At 36.3% G+C, this 20682-nt stretch overlaps 1 protein-coding gene across 3 annotated transcripts in view; it reads right to left on the reverse strand.

Moving 5' to 3' along the window:
• The window catches only part of Trim24 (tripartite motif containing 24), a 106211-nt gene that overhangs the window by 56230 nt on the left and 29299 nt on the right, over nt 1-20682 (reverse strand). For all 3 annotated transcript variants that reach the window (XM_076832802.2, XM_076832796.2, XM_076832790.2), the window contains exons 2-3: nt 12925-13043; nt 2729-2876 (exon numbers count right to left, since the gene is read on the reverse strand). In XM_076832802.2, coding sequence (XP_076688917.1) covers nt 2729-2876; nt 12925-13043 — 267 coding nt within the window. The remainder of the gene's footprint in view (nt 1-2728; nt 2877-12924; nt 13044-20682) is intronic.

Raw genomic sequence — 20682 nt, forward strand, 5'->3', positions numbered from 1 at the left:
AACCAATTTATACAGAGAGGGCATTTTCTATATTTTTATGGAGTAGAGAATATTGGTAGGGGATATTCTCCATATTTTTAAATCATGCCAATAGATGAGAAAGGGAGAGAGAAAAATACCAATATTTTAGGATAAATTTCTTTAACAACTGAAGTTGAATAACTTCAGTCATCAGCCATTTATATTCTTTTAAAAATTTTTGTTGGCTGGGGGGGCTGGACTTAAGGATCAGTGGTAGAGCACTTGTGAGGCATTGGGTTTGATTCTCAGCACTGCATATAAATAAATAAAATAAAGGTCCATTGATAACTAAAAAATATTTTTAAAAAAGTTGTTGGCTGGACTGGGGATATAGCTGAGACAGCACTTACCCAGAATGCAAGAGACCTGAGGTTTGACCTCAGCATTACCAAAAAAAGGAAGAACTGTCTGCTAATAACTCCTACAAATTTTCTTTCCAATTTGCTTTCTTGTTGACTTGCATATGAACTTCGTAAATTGCCTGCCTAAGATCTTCAAACATTTTTCCCAGTTTAACTTCTCTTAGGGTGTTGTTTTTCTAAACAGATATATTTAATGGTTTTAGTTTTTAAGAAACTATCTACAAAGTCTATAGTTATAAAAAATGTTTGTTTTTCCTTTCATGATATACCTTTAAGGTTTTCATTTTGTATTTAAATCTTTGATTCATTCAAAATTTATTTTGATATACTTCTAAATCCGTAAAAAATCCTTTTGTGTATACTAGCAAAGAGAATGAATTAAAAGATTCACATTTTCATGATCATAATCCAATAAGTTAAAAATAGAAACTAATAAAACCAAAACACTAAGAAAATTATTTTGTTCTTTTAAAGAATTCTTAGATTCATAATAATCACAATGTTAAACAACTTCTTTTTGCATTTAACATATATCACAGACATTTATAGACCTACCAAAGTAGTTTTGAAAAGAAGCGAACACAAAAATTCCTGTATCTTCAATTGCTTGGTAACTATAAATGCAGGATATTTTAAAAATGGCAGAAATCAAAGTAGTAAAGTATAACTCAAACTTTAAGCACTTGTATTTCTAAGTAAGCAAAGGAAAATGAGGGCCAAGTACATATCTCAACAAAGTTAGTCCTAGAATTTAATATAAAACTAAGGTCATCTAAGAGAATTGTGATTGATGAACTAAAAAATATAAAACAGGTTAATTAGATAAAATATAATCTGTCAGGTGTGGTGGGGCACACCTATAATCCCAGTGGCTCATGAGGATGAGGCAGAAAGATCACCATTACAAAGCCAGCCTCAGCAATTCAGTGAGATCTTGAGCAACTCAGAGAGACCCTGTCTCAAAATAAAACATAAAAAGGGCTGGGGATGTGGCTCAGTGGTTAAGTGCTCTGGGTTCAATCCCTAGTATCAACGACTATAACAACAACAGTCTCCTGAGTAGCTGAGATTACAAGCGTGTACCACTATGTGCAGCTTTCTAATTCTTAGTTACAGCTCTTCCTGCATCTCAGTGGCTAGTCCCTAACAACTAACACTCTATCACCCTTATCAACCAACACTGTTTCTTTTCTTTATCCAGTTAAAATTTAAAAATCCTTCAAAATGTCATCACAATGCATCTCTTACACTTTCCAGCTAAACTCAAACTCTACATGCATCCAGCCCTTCTCTATACCCACCTCTAAACTGCTAAAATCTGTTGAGGAAATTTTATGGCCCACTATCAAATGTAACCTCGATGCCATGAAGAAAATCTTCTGTTTCCACAGATACAGCTCTTTCAATTGGAGTTATCTAGCCTCCAACCTAAATCCCCAAATCTGAGGTTGTTAGTCCTTTCATTGTACTAACAATAGCACTTGGTAGGCCAAACTACAATTGTTTATTTTGCTATAGTCTTATTATACTATAAAGTTTTAGAGTGCAAGAAATATATATCTTCTTTCATTTTCGTTCCTAGCCAAGTTCCCAGAATACAGAGTAGGCATGCAAATTTGTACTAGTTCACTCGCAGAATAAAAAGCAGCAAAACAAATTTTAAATAAAAATATAATAATGAGCCATAAAAAGGAATTAAGTTCTGAGACACACTATGAAATGCATAAACCCTTAAAATATGCTAAATGAAATAAGCCAGATACCAAAGGAAATAGATAATGGTTATGGCTGCATAGCATTGTAAATGTAATTAATGCTGCTGGATTGTATATTTAAAAATATTTTAAAAGATAAATTTTATGTTACAAATATTTTACTAAAATAAAGCATCTATTTCAGTGAATGTTACTTTAAAAGTTTACAACACAATAAAAACTCAAAAACCATAATTACAAAAAAATCAAAGCTTCTTTGGCTGTCTGTATATCATGAAAATATCACAAAGCAGGTTTACTACCAAAATATTAGGTCCATTCCTTATCACTTTAAAGATGAGAAAATAAGAAAAACCAACTTTTTAAATTTTCATTTGCTCCATATTCATACCAAATTAAGATAATTATACTAGCAGGAGTTTGGGAGTGTGAATGTAAGGAAGGAGGATTGTATTAACTAATTCATGCTTACCAACATTTATAAGTAGTCCAATTTCAATAACAATATTGACCTCTATATTAAAAAGTAAGAGCACATTTAATGCTTACAAATGTATTCAAATAAATCAACATAAGGAAGTATGTTGGGAGAGACAGGGAATGAATGAACAAAGGGAACTGATTTATTACCTGGAGATACTTCCTCTTTCTGTCTGACAGTGTGATCTTTTGTGAACTTCACTCTCTGATGAGCTCTAATACATGTCTTGCACAGCCATTCAACACACTCTACACAAAACCCATTAGCTTCAGCATTGTCTTCACAGCTTGTACACACCTGATGATAAAGCAAGCATATCACATAAATCTTTGAGAAAAATGAAAAGTTGCTCATCTACCAGTTAAACATAAATGATACACCAACCATATTATACTCAGGTTTTTTTTTTTTCCTTTTTAAAAAATTGTTCTTTTTTAGTTATACATGACAGTAGAATGTATTTTGACATGTCATACATATATAGAGTGTAACTTCCCATTCTTGTGATTGTACATAATGTGGAGTTACAATGGTTGTGTATTCATATATGAACATATTTGTTCTACTGTCTTTCCTGTTCCCAACAGTGTTTGCAAATTTAAACTGACATTATGTAATGAATTATATGCATACGATATGGAAACATTAAACATAGGTAAGTATTGTTATATTTCCTCCTTAGTTTAATATACTAAATATTCCAGGCACTGTACTAGGTGTTGGAATAGAAGAATTAGGAAAAGCAAATACAGTCCCTGCCTACAGTCTCACAGGTTAGAATCTCATCCCCCCCCCCACCCCCGCAACACACACATCTATTAACTAAGTGCTCTTGGGCACAATATACTACTTATTTCTAAAATGAGGGTGGTAACTGAATTTACAGAGTAGCTGTAAAGATTACAAGTATATCTGTGAAGCAAACATACATTGCTGGAATAATCACACTCATATATAACTATTTAAAATTGTCATAAAGAAAATATATGAAAAATTATAAGAGTATCTGATGGAGAAACTGTTCTCATTGAATTACATTTGGAAGTCTGGAGAAAACAACAGGAAGGAGTACCCAGAGAAAGCTTTTCCTAAAAAAGATCCTATTACATCAAGATATTAAAGTTGAAAAGTCTTCTAGGAAGACAAAAGAACATGAACAAAAGACTGTAGACAAGAAGAATATAGCAAATTCAAAGAACTAAAAGAAAGCAAGTATGACTCAAGTACAGAGATCAAGGGATAACTGGCAAGAGGAGGAGCTAGTGGTGAGGCAGGAAAGGGCCAGATTAAGCAGGTCACATGATAATGTTGGTCTTTGGAGAAGTCTATTAAAAGCTTTTAAGTAAGAAAGTGGAATGGCCATATCTTACATTTCAAAGTCAATATTGCTGTGAGGTGGAGAACAGATTAGAAAAGGAGCATTTCTGCATAAAGATAAACTAGGAGGTTTTGCAGTGATGTAGGCGAGGGGTGGCAGAAAGAAATGGAGATGAGAAGACAATGGGTGTGAGGGAGAGTTAGAAAGTAAAGCTGGTTTGGATGGTGCATTGGGTATGTGAGGTAAAGAAGAGATAGCATTTATGTTTCTAACTTGTGTAACTGTACCAATCTCTGGGTAGGGTACAGATATTAAGGTCAAACAACATATAAGCAGTTCTCATTATCTTATTTGTGGTTAGGAAGAAAAAAATATTTTTTCTTCACTCAGGGGTTACCAAATTCCAAATATCTGAATAATTTCCAAATAGCAAAATCTCAGCTCTTATCACCTTTAAAATATCTAGCATTGTTTGACACCACAAATGCCTACTTACTAAAAATCAAGTGATTTTAAAGGATTTTGGATTCCTTAATATCTGCCAATCCTCTTTTCTCCCTGAATGCCCCGCTAGATCCCATCTACTACTGTTTTCCCTCTGATTCTGTACATAAGTCTTTAATCTGCAGACTGATCACATCTACTTACCTTCAACTACCACCTCCACAAAGATGTCACCTAAAATATAATCTCCAGAAAGGCTACAAAACTAATGTGGAATGTGTATATACACTGATCAGAAGAAATTTCTTATACATTATGCAAATATTTTTAAAAGCAGGAAAAGTATGTAAATACTTATATTTAAGAAAAATACGATGAAGTGGATTTTTTTATTTAACAAGTACAGGCTAGGCACGGTGGCACACACCTGTAATTCCAGTGGCTTGGGAAGCTGAGGCAGGAGGATTGAGAGTTCAAAGTCAGCCTCAGCAAAATTAAGGCACTAAGCAACTCAGTGAGACCCTGTCTCTAAATAAAATACATAATGGGACCAGGGATGTGGCTCAGTGGTCCAGTGCCCTTAAATTCAATCCCCAGTCAACACCACCCCCCCAGTAATATATCATATGGTATTAAAAACAAAAGGATATCAACACCTGCCTCTGCGGGGCCCAGGCACACCAGTGGCCTAGGTCCACCCATTTCCCTGTGGGGAAGACACTCGCTGGAGCCTAGCCTCTGGTGCAGAACCACCCCTTCTGACCAATGGACTAAGGCAGGAGCTGAGATCCAGGCCAGACCACCAACTCCAGCCCACTCAAGATCCAGGTTCTCCATAGGCCTAGTTCACCCGTCCCCCAGTGGGGCAGACACCTTCAGAGCCTAGCCTTTGGAGCAGGATTACCCTTTCCGATCACCACACAACCTTGGGAGGTAGAGCCTAGCAGCCCAGATTCACTGAAACCAGCCTCTGCAGGGCCCAGGTGCATAGCAGGCCTGGTCCACCCCTTTCCTGGTGGGGCAGACACTTGCCAGAGCCTAGCCTCTGGCACAGGATCGCTCTTCCGACCAGCAAATTACCACTGGGGATCAAGCCCAGCGGCCCAGATACACCCACTCCAACTTAGGCAGATCCCATATCCAAGATGCAGTAGCATCCACTGAGGGACACCATCAGGGTCTGGAAGCCCAACATCATCGTGAGGTACAGACAATCTGTATGGGTACTACAAGAATATAGGGAAGAAACTGTAATATCTCAGATCCACATTGTAAGAAAGGAAGACACATAGACACCATGAAAAAACAAGGGAGGAAAGTGCCCCAAACAAACCAGGACACTATAGTAACAACCCATGGAGAGTGCAAAGTTGATGAAATGTCAGAGAAGGAGTTCAGAAGGTTCATAATTAAATGATCTGTGAATTAAAGAATGACCTAAATGAGCAAATACAAGCAAAAATGGATCACTCCAACAATGAGATAGAGAGCAAATACTGGTAGCAAAAGATTACAGAGAGAGAGAGAGAGAGAGAGAGAGAGAGAGACCCTGAAAAAAAACAAAAAAAAAAAAAACCAGACATCCTTGAAATGAAGGATACAATAAATCAAATAAAAAACTCAATTGAAAGCATAACCAACAGACTAGATCACTTGGAAGAAAGAACATCAGATAATGAAGACACAGTATACAATATGGAAAATAAAGTTGATCAGTGAAGAAAGTTAGAAACCCTGGACAGAATATCCAAGAATTATGGGACAACATCAAAAGACCAAATCTAAGAATTATTGGGATAGAGGAAGGCATAGAGCTTCAAACCAAAGGAATGCATAATCTCTTCAATGAGGTAATATCAGAAAATTTCCCAAGCATGAAGAACAAATTGGAAAAACAAATACAAGAGGCTTAGAGGACACCGAATGTACAAAATTACAACAGATCTACACCAAGGCACATTATAATGAAAATGCCTACCATACAGAATAAGGATAGAATTTTAAAGGCTGCAAGAAAGAGGAATCAGATCACATATATGGGGAGAAGAATTTGTATCTCAGCAGATTTTGCAACCCAGACCCTCAAAGCCAGGATATAGTGGAAAACATATACCAAGCTCTGAAAGAAAATGGATGCCAATCAAGAATCTTATATCCAGCAAAATTAAGCTTTAGATTTGATGATGAAATAAAAACCTTCCATGATAAACAAAAGTTAAAAGAATTTACAACTAGAAAGCCTGCACTATAGAACACCCTCAGCAAAATATTCCAAGAAGACGAAATGAAAAACAGTAATGAAAATCAGCAGAGGGAGGGATTACACTAAAGGAAAATCTAATCAGAGGAGAAACCAAGTCAGTTAAATACCAAAAATAAATAAAAGTGGCTGGGAATAAAAATCATGTGTTAATAATAACCCTGGAATGTTAATGGTCCAAAGTCACCAATCAAAAGACATAGACTAGCAGATTGGATTTAAAAAAAAAAACAAAACAATAAGACATTCAGACTGGAGGTGAAGGATTGGGAAAAATCATACCATTCACATGGATTGCGGAAAAATGTAAGGGTTTCCATCCTCATAACAATTAAAGTAGACTTCAAACTAAACTCAATCAAAAAGGATAAAGAAGGTCACTACATACTGCTCAAGGGAATCATACACCAACAATACTTAACAATTATAAATATATATGCCCCAAACAATAGAGCATCTATGTTCATCAAACAAACCCTTCTCAATTTCAAGAGTCAAATAGACCACAACACAATAATTTTGGGTGACTTTAACACACCTCTTTCATCACTAGATAGATCTTCCAAACAAAAGCTGAACAAAGAAACTACAGAACTCAAAAATATAATCAATAACTTAGACTTAACCAACATATATAGAATATTCCAACCTTCAACGAGAGAATATACTTTTTTCTCAGTAGCACATGGATCCTTCTTTAAAAGTAGAGATACTACCCTGCATTCTATCAGATCACAATGGAATGAAAATAGAAATCAATGACAAAATAAGAAATAAAATCCACTCCAACACCTGGAAACTAAATAATATGCTATTGAATGAACATTGGGTTACAGAAGACATCAAAGATGATTTAAAAAGTTCTTAGGGGTGAATGAGAACACAGATACAACATATTGAAATCTCTGGGATACTATGAAAGCAGTTCTAAGAATAAAGTTCATTGCATGGAGTTCATTCCTTAAAAGAAGAAAAAGTCAATAAATGACCTCATACTACATCTCAAAGCCCTAGAAAAAGAAGAACAAATCAAAACCCAAAGCAGCAGAAGACAGAATAAAATAGAAAATATTGAAGGCATCGAGAAATTTCTAGAGTCATATAATTTGCCCAATTGAATCAGGATGATATACACAATTTAAACAGATCAATTTCAAGTGATGAGATACCAGGCACCATCAAAAGTCTACCAACCAGGAAAAGCCTTGAACCAGATGAATACACAGCTGAGTTCTACCAGACCTTTAAAGAAGAACTAATACCAACACTCTCCATTTATTTCAGGAAATAGAAAAAGAGGGAGTACTTACAAACTCATTCTCCCAGGCCAATATCACTCTGATTCCTAAACCAGGCAAAGACACATCAAAGAAAGAAGAAGACTTCAGACCAATATCTCTAATGAACAGAGATGCAAACATTCTCAATAACATTCTGGCAAATCGAATACAAAAACATATCAAAAAGATTGTGCACCATGATCAAGTGGGATTCATCCTACTTGAAATCAATAGCCTCAAAAAAATGAATAAAATAAAATACTTGGGAATCAACAAAAGAGGTAAAAGATCTATACAATGAAAACTACAGAACCCCAAAGAAAGAACTCAAAGACGACCTTAGAAGATGGAAAGATCTCCCTTGCTCTTGGATAGGCAGAATTAATATTATCGAAGTGACCATACTACCAAAAGCACTATACAGATTTAATGCAATTCTGATCAAAATTCCAATGGCATTCCTCAGAGAAATAGAAAAAGCCACCATGAAATTCATCTGGAAAAATAAGAGACCCAGAATAGCTAAAGCAATCCTTAGCAGGAAGAGTGAAGCAGGTGGCATCGCTACACCAGACCTTAAACTATACTACAGAGCAATAGTAAAAAAACAGCATGGTATTGGCACTAAAACAGACTGATAGACCAATGGTACAGAACAGAGGACACAGAGACTAACCCACAAAACTACAATTATCTTATTTTAGACAAAGGCACCAAAAACATACACTAGAGAAAAGATAGCCTCTTCAACAAATGGTGCTGGGAAAACTGGAAATCCATATGCAACAAAATGAGATTAAGCCCCTATCTCTCTCCATGCACAAAACTCCTGGATCAAGGACTTAGGAATTAAACCAGAGACTCTATGTCTAATAGAAGAAAAATAGGCCCTAATCTCCATCATGTGGGATTAGGCCCCATCTTCCTTAATAAGACTCCTGTGGTACAAGAATTAAAACCAAGAATCAATAAATGGGATGTGCTGGGAGCCATCAGCCAAGTAGGTATGACAATTTCCTTGCCAGCTACTCCCATGCTGTCTAGTGGAAGGACTCCTGAAAGGTGACCTTGCTCAAGGACCAGGGCGGATCCGTGTTTAGGGTGTCCCCAGTTTAGCATAATAGGAGATTAGGGTGTTCCCCCTTTAGAATAGGGCAGTTTAGCATAATAGGAGATTAGGGTGTTCCCCCTTTAGAATAGGGCGGTTTAGCATAATAGGAGATTAGGGTGTTCCCCCTTTAGAATAGGGCGTATCCTGCTGCCTGGTTTCCTCTTGAGTTCTTAAGCCCAGGAGTGGTGGATTTGGGCAGAGAACGTGGATTTCCCCAGAAAGTGTTTGTAGACGGCCGGTGTGAGTTCGGGAATAAAGAATTGCTGTTTGAATCTACAAGTTGTGAGTGGCTCGTGATTTGTGCCCAGCCAGAGACTGCGGCAGGGATGGATTCAAACTAAAAAGTTTCTTCTCAGCAAAAGAAACAATCTGTGAGGTAAAGAGAGAGCCTACATCTTGGGAGCAAATCTTTACCCCTCACACATCAAATAGAACACTAATCTTTAGGTTATATAAAGAACTCAAAAAGCTAAGCACACACACACACACACACACACACAAAACCCAATCAATAAATGGGCCAAGGGCCTGAACAGACACTTCTCAGAAGAGGATACAATCAATCAACAAGTATATGAAAAAATATTCATCATCACTAGCAATTAGAGAAATGCAAACCAAAACCACTCTAGATTTCATCTCACTCCAGTCAGAATGGCAGCTATTATGCATACAAACAAGAATAAGTGTTGCAAGGATGTGGGGAAAAAGGTACACTCATATACTGCTGGTGGGACTGCAAACTGGTACAGCCAATATGGAAAGTAGAATGTACATTTCTTGGAGAATTGGGAATAGAATCACCATTTTACCCAGCTGTCCCCCTCCTCAGTCTATACCCAAAGGACTTAAAATCAGCATACTACAGGGACACAGCCACATCAATGTTTATAGCAGCAATATTCAGAATAGCTAAACTGTGGAACCAACCTATATGCCCTTCAATAGGTGAATGGATAAAAAAAATATGGCATATATAAACAATGAAATATTACTTGGCAATAAGAGAATAAAATCATTTTCAGGTAAATGGATGGAGTTAGAGAAGATAATGCTAAGTGACGTTAGCCAATCCCAAAAAACCAAATATGGAATGTTTTCTTTGGTATAAGGAGGCTGATTCATAGTGGGATAGGGAGAGGGAGCACAGGAAGAATAGACGAATTCTAGTATAGGGCAGAGGGGTTGGAGAGGAAGGGAGAGGGCATGGGGTTATTAATGATGGTGGAATGTGATGATCATAATTAGCCAAAGTCCATGTATGAAGACACAAATTGGTGTGAATATACTGTGTATACAACCAGAGATATGAAAAATTGTGCTCTATATGTGTAAAAAGAATTGTAATGCATTCCATTGTCATATAAAAAAAAACAGAAGGATAACTATAAAAGTGGTAATTGGTTACCTATAAGGTAGGGAAGAAATATGGTAGATATGATAGGGATAGAAGCTCTGTGAAAATATCCTGGTTTTTTTTAGATTTTATTTTGGAAGTATATGAATATTTTAAATGTAGTTATAATAATACAAATTTTAAAACTTAAATCCCTAAACATCAAAACCAAATAAAGCAACCATAGCTGTCTATCAAGTGGATGACTTATTACCACAGGGAAAAAAAATTTTTTTTTTGTAATATGTAACTTTAAAACATGATGATCTGAGCCAGGAGCACTGGTACATAACTGTAATGCCAGCAACTCAGGAGACTAAGGCAGGAGAAGCTTAAGTTCAAGGCTAACCTCAGCAACTTAGTAAGCCCCTGTTTCAAAATAATAAGTAAAAAATGTCTGGGATGTAGTTCAGTGGAAAACTGCCCCTGAGTTATATCCCAGTACCAAAAAAAAAAAAAAAAAAAAAAGAGAGATTTGATTGTACACCTTCCAGTTAATACATGTAGCCATGGCTCTTGCTTTCTGTTTTGCTACACTCTACAATTTCCTTGAGGCTCCAGCTTTACTCTTCCATGTACTCTTATTCTGCTATGTTTATGTGTTGCAGTTGGTTTCACTTTAGACTCTAACAATTGGTGGTCTGCAAGGAAGTTGCAACGTCAGAAGAGGAGACTTGAGGCTTGCAGTTAGCTCTCTGCTTGTGAATTCTGTGGAACATCATTCCAGACAATACTACTTTCCCCCAGGAGTACCAGTTCCTTCTTACAGAAATAGTCAGATCTAGTTGGAAGTTTAACCAATACTTCTAGAACAAGTTTTCTTGCAACCTACTTCAGAGACACCAGCACCAAGGGTTTAGAGATCTGAGTTCCAAGCTGAAGACTCAGACCCAGCACCAGCCTTGGTGACATTCCACAAAATCCTTCCTCTTTAAATAATGCCATCTTTTGCTTTTGTTTCCTCAGCTGCTTCCCAAAAGTTACTCCCTTGGTGAATACTTAAAGAACTTTCTTTTGATCTTTACAGAAATCAATTTTATAGCTAGTTAACAATTCATTTTAAGAATTAAAATAGTTCCTTGTTGCACCAATACAAATATAATATACTTGTATAATGTATAGTGGATATTTATTTTTCCTGGAGAAAATAATTATGGCCAATTTAATAAAGAACCAATGTTTCCAGAATAGAAGAGATATACATATAATGTAAAAAAGTACAACCCTATTAATTCTAAATTTGACTTAGAAATAGATAAATACTTACATTGTCTTTCTTTCTAATAAAAAAATTTGTTAGATTATTACCATGAAAGGCCTAGAAAAAATGACTAACCCAATGGTGATGAGCACCCATAGGACCCATATTATAGTCTTCAAATCCAATGCCATTTTTTCTTTTTTCCCCTTTGGGTGATGGAGGCTGAATCCAGGAACCCAAGCATGCTAAGCATATACTGTGCCATTCTTGAAAACTGATTTCACAATAATTAGAAAGTACCCGTGAAGAAAGTGCAATTTTGGCCTTTAATGAAAGTTCATATTAAGGAATAACTGTAAATACCTTTGAAACAACAAAAAGACTTTTATTTTGTGGTGTTCAGGTTAGAACTCAAGGCCTTGCACATGCTAGGCAAAAGGTCTATAACTGAGCTACATGCCTGGTACAAAAATAATTTTAATTAGTAACGGCTATGCTCATTTATAAAGTAACCTGTGCATTCCTGTACTTCCCTTGAGAAACAAAAAGCTAAAAATGAAAAAAAGAGCACAGAAAATAAGCATGTGCACTGAACAAATTTCTGATAAAAACAACTAATAATCATGTTTCCCTAACCAAATTTAGTTCCTAACCAAATTTAGTTCCTCTCCAGATCTTCTGTTAAAAATGAAAGGAACTGCCTAGAGGAATCACTGATGAATCATGTTCCACAAGTAGACAAATATGCCTATCTCAGTATGGCTAACCCCAGTTACAGTACCAAGGATCTTCCTTAGGGACCTGACGTCCAGATTTAAGTGGCCAATAGAAATGTTCTATATAGGTTATGAAAATAGGAAAGAAGATACCATTGTATCTCTAAATCCAATGCCTGGGACAATGGTACCAAATGAGACTTTTAAAATAATACCATATAGAAAAAATAGCTTTCCTAAAAAAAGCAGACTCCTCACTAATCAAAGACATGATGTATTTCATAGGTATCATTAGAACAGAAAAAAGTGAAAAAGGAGATTGAAATTAAAATCTAATTGTCAATATATATTTAAGTATAAAGAAATGAAATAATGTCAAATATAGAATAATGTTTTTCTCTGGAGAGGATGGGGAATACAGGAATGTAATCATGGGTGTCTGTGCTGGCACTCTTGTTTTTTAAATTGAACCATTCATTATTATTTACATACTTAAAAATACTATACACCTTCATAAATTAATGGTCTAAAATTTGGCTCCTTTCATTTGAGCCCTCCAGGATTTTAGGTGCCTCATCAGTAGCTGGCACAAGCTCAAAGCTCAAAATTATCCACTTACCTGATTAGACTTTTCTACTGTACTGCTGGGAACCTCAGTAGTATCCTTGACAAAAAAATTATCTATGATATGTCTCTCTGCACATTCTTGGCTGCACACTGGGCATCGAATGACTCCAACTGGGAAAGACAGAATTACATTTTAAGTTTTAATATACTGAGTACTAAACAACACATCTACAATGTAACTGGGTTCTTCTACAATGTCCATTCATATAAAATTCATGCCTATTTAAGTTCATAAGCAATTCATTTTATGTATATATTTTTATTTACAAATATCATACTCAAAATATTAAATGATGCTTAAATGTTTATAATTTTAAATGATATGCCCACTCCTAAAATAGACACCCCCATTAGCTACTACATTTACTGTTTAGCAACTTCCCTGGCAGTGGTTTTAAACAGGAATGTACAGAACCACATAGATTTTTAAATGAACAAGGAACTGTGGTTCTCTTTAGACCTACAGAATCAAAATTTCTGGGAGTGGAGCACAAATATTTTGTGTTAAAACTTTGACAGGATAATATGAAACACTATTCTGTTTCCCTTTAACAAAAATGCAAATGGCATTGCTTTAGGAGAAAACAATCCTCTTCCATAATGTGTAGTAAAACAAAAAATAGTAAGTACATTAAAAATCTAATATGAGCTTAGAAGAGCTTGCAATACATTTTAAAATATAGCATATAAGAACCAACACAGGGGCCAGTGTTGTGGGTCCAATGATAGAGCGCTTGCCTAGCATGTAGGAGGTATTGGGTTCGATCCCTGGCACCACAAAAAAAATAAATAAAATAAAGGTATTGTGTCCATCTACAACTAAAAAATATTTTAAAAAAAGAACCAACACAAAATAATTTAAAGGCCAATTTTATATCAAGTAGGAAACAAAAATTTTAATTAATAAAATTCGTTTGGGGCTAGGAATGCTGTGCAACAGTAGAGTGCAGGCCTAGTCTATGTGAGGCCCTAGATTTGATCCTCAGCACCACTAAGTAAATAAAGAATCAATCCACTTAATAATAGCAACACAAATATATTAATTAAGAATAAATTTTAAAAGATGTCTAAATATCACTGTGGAGAATGTTAAGTTATATTTGAAAGCATTTAAATGCCAGGCATGGTGGCACCTGTTACCCTAGCTACATGGGAGTCTGAGGTAAGAGGATCACATGTTTAAAGTGAGCCTGGGTAACAGCCAGACCTTCTTGGGGGCAACTGGGATGGGAATAACTGGATATGTAGCTCAGTGGTAAAGCTCCTCTGAATTCAATGTCCAATCTAAAAATCTTTTTTTAAAAAAAGTCTAAATAGTAAAAAAAAAAAAAAAAACAAAAAAAAAAACCACATTCACAATGGTAAAGATGCCAATTCTCCCTAAACATATCTATAGATTCAATGTTTTAGCAGCAATTCCAATAGAGATTTAACAGAACTTTGATCAGCTGAAATGACTACTAAATAATGAGACATACTACAAAGCTACAACAATTAAGATAGTGGGATATTTATGTAAAAATAAACAAAATAGAACTGAATACATAATATCAGATCAGACCGAGTGAGAGGTCCTTACTCTTTGGGAATGTGTGTACCCCTTCTTCCACATTCCCTGTTCCTTCCTGGCTGGTGAGGCCAAGTGGTTTTGCTCTGCCAGGTACTCCCACCATGATGTGCTGCCTCACCACAGCCTACCACAAGCAATGAGGCCAACCCATCACAGGCTGAACCCTCCAAAATTTTGAGCCCAAGTAAATCTTTTAAAAAATAAACTGTTTATCTCAGGTATTTTGTTATATTATCAGAAAGCTGACTAGCCCAAAATTCACAATGAAATGTAAATTATCTTTGTTATCTTGGGGTAGGAATAAGACTTGTTAAGCAAGAAACAAAAAGGAAAAGCTTTAAAAGAAAGATTAATATAGTCAACTTTGTTATAGAACTATAGATAATCAAAATATTACTGTGTTCAAAGTAATATTTAAAGTAAAAAAGACAAGCCCCAAACTGGGTTCCATTATGTCAGTGATTATTTAACATATAATACTGGCTAAGAATTAACATTAAAGTTGTAAAGATGTAACAATAGACTTCACTGAAGAGAGAGGGTAATCCTTATTTTCATTATTTCTCTAGCTATGTACAGCTAAACACTCCCACTGTCCTATATAAAAACAAACATATGAAAATTATGAACAGTCAAGCATGGTGGCATGTACCTGTAATCCTAACAACTCAGGAGGCTTAGACAGGAGTATCTCAAGTTTGAGGCCAGCCTCAGCAAATTAATGGGTCCCTAAGCACTTAATGAGACCTGGTTCAAAATAAAAAATAAAAGTGGGCTGGGGATGTGACTTAGTGGTAAAGCCCCCTGGGTTAAATCCCCAGTATCCACCTCAAAAAAAAAAAAAAAAAAGCAAACAGTAGAGACAAGGCAGCAGATTGGCAAAAGAACTCAGGACCCAAGGAACACAGTGGTGAGTTCACTTAATTTTCTTTTATCCTTATTTACTCCAAAATGGGTTATCATGACATTGGCATTCCTGAAATACGAAAAGGTACAAACTAAAAAAAATACCAAAAAGATACCCAAAGGGGACTGCATTGGTGCAATCACTCTGGAAAACAATATGAAGATTCCTCAGAAAACTTGGAATGAAACCACCATTTAACTCAGCTATCCCACTCCTCAGTTTATATCCAATGGACTTTAAATCAGCATACAACAGTGACACAGCCACATCAATGTTTATAGAAGCTCAATTTGCAATAGCCAAACTATGGAACCAACCTAGATACCCTTCAACTGATGAATGGATAAAGAAAATGTGGTGATATATACACAATGGGATATTACACAGCCTTAAAGAAGAATGAAATTATGGCATTTGCAGGTAAATGGATGGAGCTGAAGAATATTATGCTAAGAAAATAAGGCAATCCCCCCAAAAACAAAGGGTGAATGTTTTGTTTTGTTTTTTCAAATGTGAGTGCTAATTCACAATGGGGAGTGTGTGGCTAGGGAAAATAGAGATACTTTGCATTAGGCAGAAGGAAGTGAAGAGAGGGGAGGGGTATGGGAATAGGAAGAATAGTAGAATGAATCGGAAATTGTTTCCCTATGTATATATATAATTACACAAACAGTGTGATTCAATATCATGTACAAAAAAAGAATGAGAAGTTATACTAATTTACATATGATGTGTCAAAATGCATTCTACTATCACGTATAACTAATTAGAATAAAAAATAGTATTAAAATGCAAAAAAATACATATACTAAGTATATATCTATGTACAAATAAAAATACCTGTTTTAAAAACAAACAAAACAAACTACTCAAAGGAAGAGGAAAGAGGCAGCCTTGCAAGATAGATTGAAAAAAATATACACAATAATCACTCCAATACTCAATAAACAGTCAAATATCACACACACAAAAAAAACCTGTGCCCCCTTTTTCCACCATCAAAAGCCTATTGGGAAGCCTTGATTTCCACCCTGGCCAAACTGAAATCAGATGCCCCAATCACCCATAGTGTCAGAGAAGCCCCCTGGGCAACTGGGCCTTTCATCAGCAAAGCCCCTTGTAACTGCAATGGAGACTACCTGCAGTGCCTGAGTAATAATGAAGCTATTATTGTCTACCTCCAAGCTACTCTGCAGGAATAGTGAACTGTAGTCAAGACTTCTATTGCCACCTATTATAACCTCTGAACACCATGTCACCACTCCCTGGAAATTATTAATGGAGTACATACCAGGAGCACCCACATCCCTTCAAGGAAAGCCTAATGGGAGTGTGAACTCCCATACTCTCACACTAGCAAGAAGGTGGCCCTCCTCATCCAGATGTCAATGGTGGCAGAGCAGGGAATACAGACTTCAACTACTACCTTGCAGTAGATTGGAGATAATAAATACAAGGGAAGAAGTCAATGAAATTAAAAGAGAAAAAGTTAATGAAACAAAAAAAGCTGGTTATTTGAAAAGGTCAACAAATCTTAGGGCTGGGAATATAGTTCAGTGGCAGACCACTTGTCTTGCATACAAAGGCCCTAGGTTTGATCCACATCATCACAAAAAAGAAAAAAAAAATAAACCTCTGGCAATACTGAAAAAAGTTGCTGGGTGTAGGGGCACAAGCCTGTAATCCTAGTGACTCAGAGGAGACTGAGACAGGAGAATCACAAGTATGTGGCCAACCTGGGAAACTTAGCAAGACCCTGTCTCAAAATAAAACAAACAAACAAACAAAAAACAACCCAATAGACATAACTTGTCAGTAGGAATAATGATAAAGGGGATATCACTACAGACCACCAGTAGATATCAAAAGCATAATAGAGGAATACTATATAACATTTACATATAAAAAAGTCCAAGAAGTTAAATGACATGAACCAATTCTTTGAAATGCACAAACTGTTAGGTCGGTGGCAGGGACTTGGTGGCGACTTTAGAACAAAGCAGCCCGCGATGCTTTGAACATCAATCAGATGCCGGCGGAAACACCTGTCAATCAGCCAGATCTCCTGACTAACACCTGTCAATCAGCAGGACCCCCTGGCCAATCCTGGAGTTCAGCCAACTCCCCTGACCAACTCCAAGGGGGCAAGGGACCCTAGAGACACCTTTTCCTGTCCCAAGCCCTTCCCTTCCTGCTGTAAGCCCCATAAAAGTCCAGTCTGGTCGAGCTTCCACACTGTTTCTCCTCAGACCCTTCCCCTGTCCCCTCTGTGGGTCTGATGGAGTTCCAACGGGGAGTGATATCTCAATAAAGCCTGTTCAGCGGCCCTTTTAAATCTGCCTCCTTTGGTTGCTGCCTGCCCAGCCTGATCTGACACAAACTACCATGACTCACCCAATATGAAAACAGATAATTTCAAAAGCCCTGTAACTATAGGGAAATTAAATGACTCTAAGCTTTCAATTAGATGTCAGCCTCTTCTTACACACTTAGATGTGTTTAATACGCATAGGAACTGTCTGCTGAAAACAATAGGCTATTGATACACAAATTCAAAGATGATCTAAATAAATGGAAAGACAAAATTTATAGGTTGGAATAATCAATGTGATATATAGGTTTAAAACAATTCCTGTTGAGAGTCAGAATGACACCTGGCATATTGCCAGAGGGAATGGTTGAAAGGTGACCCAGCGAACCATTGAGATGATGATTTGAGTTAAACTGTATATAATTGCTATGATGCTGGATTGATTGAGTTGTATTTGGATCCTGCTCCGGGAATAGAGTGGCTCCAGGAATCTGCCTCGGGCGCCCGCTACTTGCTACTTTGGAGTTCCCATGCAGTTATCGCAGGGGTTCGGGGAGATTGGGCGAGCAGAGCTTGGTGGAAGGAGTGTGTTCCGGAGTAGTGTGTGTGCAGTGCCAGTGAGAGTTGGGGAATAAAGAATTGCTGTTTGAACCTACAAAGCTTTGTGGCAGCTAGGTTATTTGTGCCCAGCCAGACTGCGGCAAATTCCCAATACAATCCCAGCAACATTTTCTGTAAAGATAGGATTATCTGGATACTTACCCAGAAATGCAGCTGCACTATAAGACTAAATCAGTATTCATTTAAAAAAGAAGTGGACAAATCACTTCTCAATTTCAAGACTTTATAACATGTGTGTGCACACATACACATGTTTATATATGTATGTATATATACATAGGCATGGTTGTTAATGTTGATTCCCCACAATTGATTGATCTATAGGTTGATACATTCCTATCTAAATCCCAGCAAGACTTTTTACATTTACCATCAAAATTATCCAAAGACTTCACACAGGAAAGAAAAGGAACTGGAATGACTAACCCTTGAAAAAAGAAGTGAGAAGAAATCATTGTACCCAATTTTTAAGGCTTATACAGATACAGTTAATTGAGACAAGAGTGATATTGGGGGAAAGACAGACACATGAATGAATAGAACAGAACAAAGAACCAGAAATATACCCATACAAGTAAATCAAACTAATTTGCTAGAGATGTAAGAGCAATTGAATGGAAGAAGGTAATCTTTTTGATAAATTGTACTGCAACAAGTACCTATCTACAGGGCAAAAACTGAACCCTGGGTAGACACAATGGGACACAGCTGTAATCCAAGCTACTTTTGAGTCAGAAGCAGGAGGATCACAAGTTTGAGTCTGGCCTGGGAAACTTATAAGAGAGACCCTGTCTCAAAATAAAAATAAAAAGGACTGGGTATGTAGCTCAGTGGTAATGTGCCCCTGGATTCAATCCCTAGTACCAGTAAATAAATAAATAAACAAATAAAAAAAAAAAAAAGACTGGAGATGTAGCCTGGTGATAAAGCACCTCTAAGTTTAATTTCCAATACTAGAAAATAAAAACATCAACCTAAATTTCACACTTTATATAAATTTAACTCTAAATAGATGAGGTTTCAATGTAAAAAAGAGTCATAAAACCTTCAAAAGAAAATCTTAATGACTTAGGACTTGTGAAGAGTTCTTAAACATGACACACAAAATAATCCATAAAAATGAAAGTATTGATGAACCTGTCTTCCATAAACATTAAAAACTTGCTCTTCAAAAGATCCTGTGAAGAGGAGATAAAGGACAAATAGACCTTTGGAGAAAACATTTGCAAACTTCATATCTAACAAAGAATTCATATCATAAGGAACTTTCAAAATGCAACATTAAAGGCTGGTCATAATGGTGCATGCTTATAATCCCATCTACTAGGTAAGCTAGCTAAGGCAAGAGGATCACAAGTTTGAGCAACATAGCAAGATCCTGTGTTTCCCAAAAGAAGAAAACAAAAGAGTGAAAATAAAAGAGATCTGAAGAGATATTTTACTGATGAAGATAGACACATGACATATAAGCACATGAAAAGATGATACATGCTATTTATTAGTCATTAAATAGAAATTTAAGACCATGATGAAGTATCAATAGTTATTAGAATACCAGAATATTAGTTACTAAAACAGTTAAAATAAAAAGTGGTAACAAGATCAAATGCTAGTGAAATGAGGAAAAACTAAATTCCTCTTATACACTGTCAAAAGGAACATAAAACAGGTACAACTTTGGGATAGTCTTTGACAGTTTCTTTAAAAACTAATCATGTTTATCATATAACTCTACAATCTCACTCCCAGGCATTCCAGAGAAATAAACTTAAGTCTACACAAAAACCTGAAAATAATGATTAAATAAAACTAATTAATGATTAAATAAACTATAGCACAGCTATATCATGGAATACAGACAGCAATAAGAAGCAACTGATTACAGCACAGACTTGTAATCCCTCCTTCTTGGGAGGCTGAGGCAGGAGGATTGCAATTTCCTGTCTCAAAATAAGAATTAAAAATGGCTATAGCAGAGTGGTAGAGTGCTTGTGTAGCATGAACATGACCTAGAGTTCAATTCCCAGTACCACAAGAAAGGGGCAGGGGAATGGGAAGCAACTATTGACATATACTGTTATGATAAGATTACAATAAATCACTGAGTAAAGCAGGAGATGGAACCACTTTTATTCACCAGCTGTTGGGACACCAACTGGCAAGATGGGAGGAAAACTGCAAGTCTGCATTCCTTGACCCCCTCCAAGGGTTAGAGCACACCTTTCATAATTTAAAACCACAAGTAAAAAGCATGTCAGCACACTAACCATAAGTGGCTGTTGCTATGATTCAAAACCACAAACAAAAGTCATGAGATCTAAAATCATAAGCAGAAGAGGAA

Source organism: Callospermophilus lateralis, chromosome 1 (assembly GCF_048772815.1).
Source record: "Callospermophilus lateralis isolate mCalLat2 chromosome 1, mCalLat2.hap1, whole genome shotgun sequence".
Taxonomy (NCBI): domain Eukaryota; kingdom Metazoa; phylum Chordata; class Mammalia; order Rodentia; family Sciuridae; genus Callospermophilus; species Callospermophilus lateralis.